This window comes from Pygoscelis adeliae, unplaced genomic scaffold (genome assembly GCF_000699105.1).
Source record: "Pygoscelis adeliae isolate BGI_AS28 unplaced genomic scaffold, ASM69910v1 Scaffold121, whole genome shotgun sequence".
Classification (NCBI taxonomy): domain Eukaryota; kingdom Metazoa; phylum Chordata; class Aves; order Sphenisciformes; family Spheniscidae; genus Pygoscelis; species Pygoscelis adeliae.
In genome coordinates, this window is record NW_008824359.1 from 6,013,199 (window position 1) to 6,016,797 (window position 3,599).

A 3,599-nucleotide genomic window follows, 5' to 3' on the forward strand; every position below is an offset into this window, starting at 1 on the left:
ATTTTCCTCTGCTCAGAATAGCTCATACAAAGGAGGGAAGATTCATCCAAAATCCGGTCTAGAGCCCGTCCCCTCCAGAATAGCGGCAGCAAAAAATGTGGAAAAAAAGCAAGTGGTCTTTCTTGGCCAAAAAACAACAGAAGAAAAAAAACCCCACCCAAAACCTCGCGCCTGACTTCCCCGCGTGGGTCGTGTCTCTGTGACGGCTGAGACCGTGGGACTCATCCGGAGATCTCGGGGTGCGTGTGTGCCTGTGCGGGTCCGTGTGTGCGTGTACCAGCCCTTACCAAAGTCACACAGAAACTAAACCAAACCAAACCAAAGCCACCTTCTCGCTTTTCCTAAACTTTTCCTTTCTTTCGGCGAACGGAACCGTTTAAACAACTTGCACAGACATAGGAGGGAAATGTGTTAAGGAAGGGATGGAGTAGGAAAAGAGAAAAAAGGCAGGGCAAGAAATAAATCTGCTTTCCGACACACATACAAAGGCAACCCTTCCGCTGAACTCCGAGGCGTGAGGCAGGGAAGAAATAAACGGGAGCAAACGTTCCTCAGAAATATTCAGTATGACAAAAATCCCTCGCAATATCCGATCTAGATGTTAATAGGGAGCGAGATACAAGCAGATAAAGCTGAATTCATCTATCTCTGAGTCTAATCATTCATCTATCCTCCCCCTAACCGGCATCTGGACCCACCAAAAAAAAACCCCTATGTATCAAAACCTCAGCTTGATCCGCTCAGAAATCCTTTCCCCCGCACTAAAAATTCACCTCCGGTAAATTGAGCCGGTTGCTTAAATGGAATTTGTTTCCAAAATTCAAACAACGCCCTCCTGTATCTAACACCCATTTCGAAAAGTCCCCCAAATCAAAAGCCAACCTTCCTTCTCCCGACGAGCTGAGGAACTAAAGGCTTCCCCATCAGCGGGGAGAGACAAATAGGACCGTATTTACTGTACTTACTTTTCCCCCAAATCTCGCTCCCAGTCATACAAAGCTGGCTGGCTATGTCGGTCCTTCCAAAAAGACGTAGCGGTCAAAGGCTCGGAAAAAAAACCCGAAGTTTGTAAAACTACGAAGGTTTATTTTCTTCCCTTAAAAACAAAACAAAACAAACAAACAAATCCCCTCTATTTCTATCGGAAAAAAGGATTTTTTTTTTCCTTTTTTTCTTTTTTTTTTTTTAAGGAGAAAATAACCCAACAACCCAACAACAAAGAATGTTATCTTTTATATCGCTGAGAAGGAAACCCTAACTATTTAAACCTAGCTTTCGCCATTAAAATTCACTATATAATTTTATCCTCTCTGGCCATTTTTTGTTTACATTTTTCACAAGGATCTCCTTATGTTACCCCCCTCAAAAAAAAAAAAAAAATCTGCCATTCACTGCTCAGCCCAACTAAAACCTATTTACTCCTTTTTATAACCACGTCTGCTGCTGATTTTTTTGTATCTGTACAAATTTTTTTTCTTTGGCAGGCACAAAGCCTTGTATTTTTCAAAAGAGGGGATTAGGAACGTTTGCAAGACAGCAGACAATGCCTAAGTCCCGGGCAAAAAAGCACCATAGTTTATCCAATTTTCGACTTAGTGCCATTCAACCGGTCATTTATGCAATGTCATCCGACCAAACAACATGTTTCCCTTTAAAAAAAAAAAAAAAAAAGGTTGGTTAAGCTGCTAGAGGCACATTCTTTTTCTTATTTATTTAAAGAAGAAAAAAAGAAACAGCTTTTCTTTGGAAAATATTAATTTTTCGATCACACTTTATTCAAAAGTAGAAGACTTACGTCTTTGTACCTAATCTTTTCTTTATTTTTCCTCCTCCCTCTTTTCCCGGAAAGAAGAGGGAGTGTACTGAGGTATCGAAAAGCCTGAGCGGTGAGAAGTGGAAAATATTAATATTCGTCGTTATGATTTAGATGATTCAGAACAAACTTGGACTCTTGCGAATACCACCTTGGGCTTAGAGGGAAGCGGTTTGGTGGCGAACAGAAACAGGACTGTGCACAAATACTTGGAAACCAAAATTGTGGTCTAACCAGTCTTCCCCTTTCTCCTTAGTCTTTCTTTTTAAAACGTTCATCAGCATATGCCTCATTTCAAATGCAACAAATGTAAATATACTTTTCCCTGCACAGAATTTTAAGTGAATGTCCAATAGTTTCGAGGGCGGTTTAAGTCAGCCTAACAGATGCAAACAGTCTTGGAGCTGGAGTGGCATCTTTCAGTGCCCTAAAAAGATTTTCCATGGGCAACAAAGAAAACTGTCACACCTTTTCCCATCACCGCTTTAATTTATGCTCAGTCGCCAAGTTTTTTTCATATTGATTTCATAATCACTTTAAGGCAGAACACTTAAAATAAAAAAGAGCCTTGAAAAGGAAGGTCTTACAGGGCCAGCGCCAATATGGTGAAAGTGGGGGAGAGAGCCAGGACTGTAAAGGTTGTTTTGTAAAGTGGGGTTTTTATTATGCACCGACTCTCTCCGCATTTACTTAACTCTTCACGGGCTGTTGAGTAGGTTAACACCCTTAAAGGCCTCTTTCATGTCCAATACCTCGTTTGTTTGTAGAGGAAAATGCGTCTTTAACACATTTCCACTGGGCAAAGATTTAGGTTTGGTTTGTTGTGGGTTTTTTAACCCCAACATAAGGAAAAACCCAAAGAAAACCCAACCCTTTCAAGTCTTTTATCATTCCAATAAAAATATTTATTAAGGAGGGCGAAGATCCCCAAATAATCAGCCTTGTAACAGGAGAATAAAGAAGTGAGATCTCGTCGGATGTGCACCAGAAGCCCTAGGCAGGTTTTTGGATGGTTCTTCACGCCACGCTCACACATGGGTGCCTCTGTGTGTGTGCACACAGATGCATATTCATCCCCACCTATGTGCGGACACACGCATTGTTACAACACCCTTACGACTCCGTGTAGCCGGCAAAGCCCAATAAGTCGTCTGTTGTTTGTGCTCTTTGTCTACTTCGGTGCACACTTTGTAAGTCGGTGTATGTGTCACGAAACATATATATGAATTTAGCTGTATATAGATACATAAATACACAGCTAAACGTACAAAAATACTATATAAAAGTGTATCTTTACCTTTGTGCGCGCAACTGTAGAGAGCGAACACACTTCTCTCAAGACTACTTGTTTGTCTCTCTATCCTGCCACGCAACTGCCGACCTAACTGCCCAGTTCAGGAGAGACTCGTATTTAAATGGAAATGAAAGTGATAATTACCCTGCAGTTCGCGGGGTAGGGACAGACTGCAGGGTGGCGGCGGGGTTTTGCCGGAGCACTGGAGTTCCATGAGAGTAACTGTGTTTTTCCAGTTCACCTTAACTATTGTTCCTGCGCGAGTCGTGTAACAAAGCAAAAGCTATGTGATCTCTCTGTGGGTTCCTGCATCTGATTTCTTTCTTTCCTTTCTTTCCTTCCCCCCCCTCCCCCCCCATTACTTAAGAGCTCAGTGGAGGCCCAGTGTGGACTTGTACTGAACGGGCAAGGAGGTGTGATAAGAAGAGGTAAGAGGTTACAAATACTTGCGTCTATCAATTTTTGTAAACACAAACCCCTCTCCATTTCTCT

The 3,599-nt window shown here is 42.0% G+C and overlaps 1 protein-coding gene across 1 annotated transcript in view; it reads left to right on the top strand.

The window, feature by feature from the left end:
* The window catches only part of TFAP2D (transcription factor AP-2 delta (activating enhancer binding protein 2 delta)), a 58,656-nt gene that overhangs the window by 1,588 nt on the left and 53,469 nt on the right, over positions 1 to 3,599 (top strand). Inside the window, exon 3 of the mRNA XM_009319691.1 lies at positions 3,475 to 3,535. Coding sequence (XP_009317966.1) covers positions 3,475 to 3,535 — 61 coding nt within the window. The remainder of the gene's footprint in view (positions 1 to 3,474; positions 3,536 to 3,599) is intronic.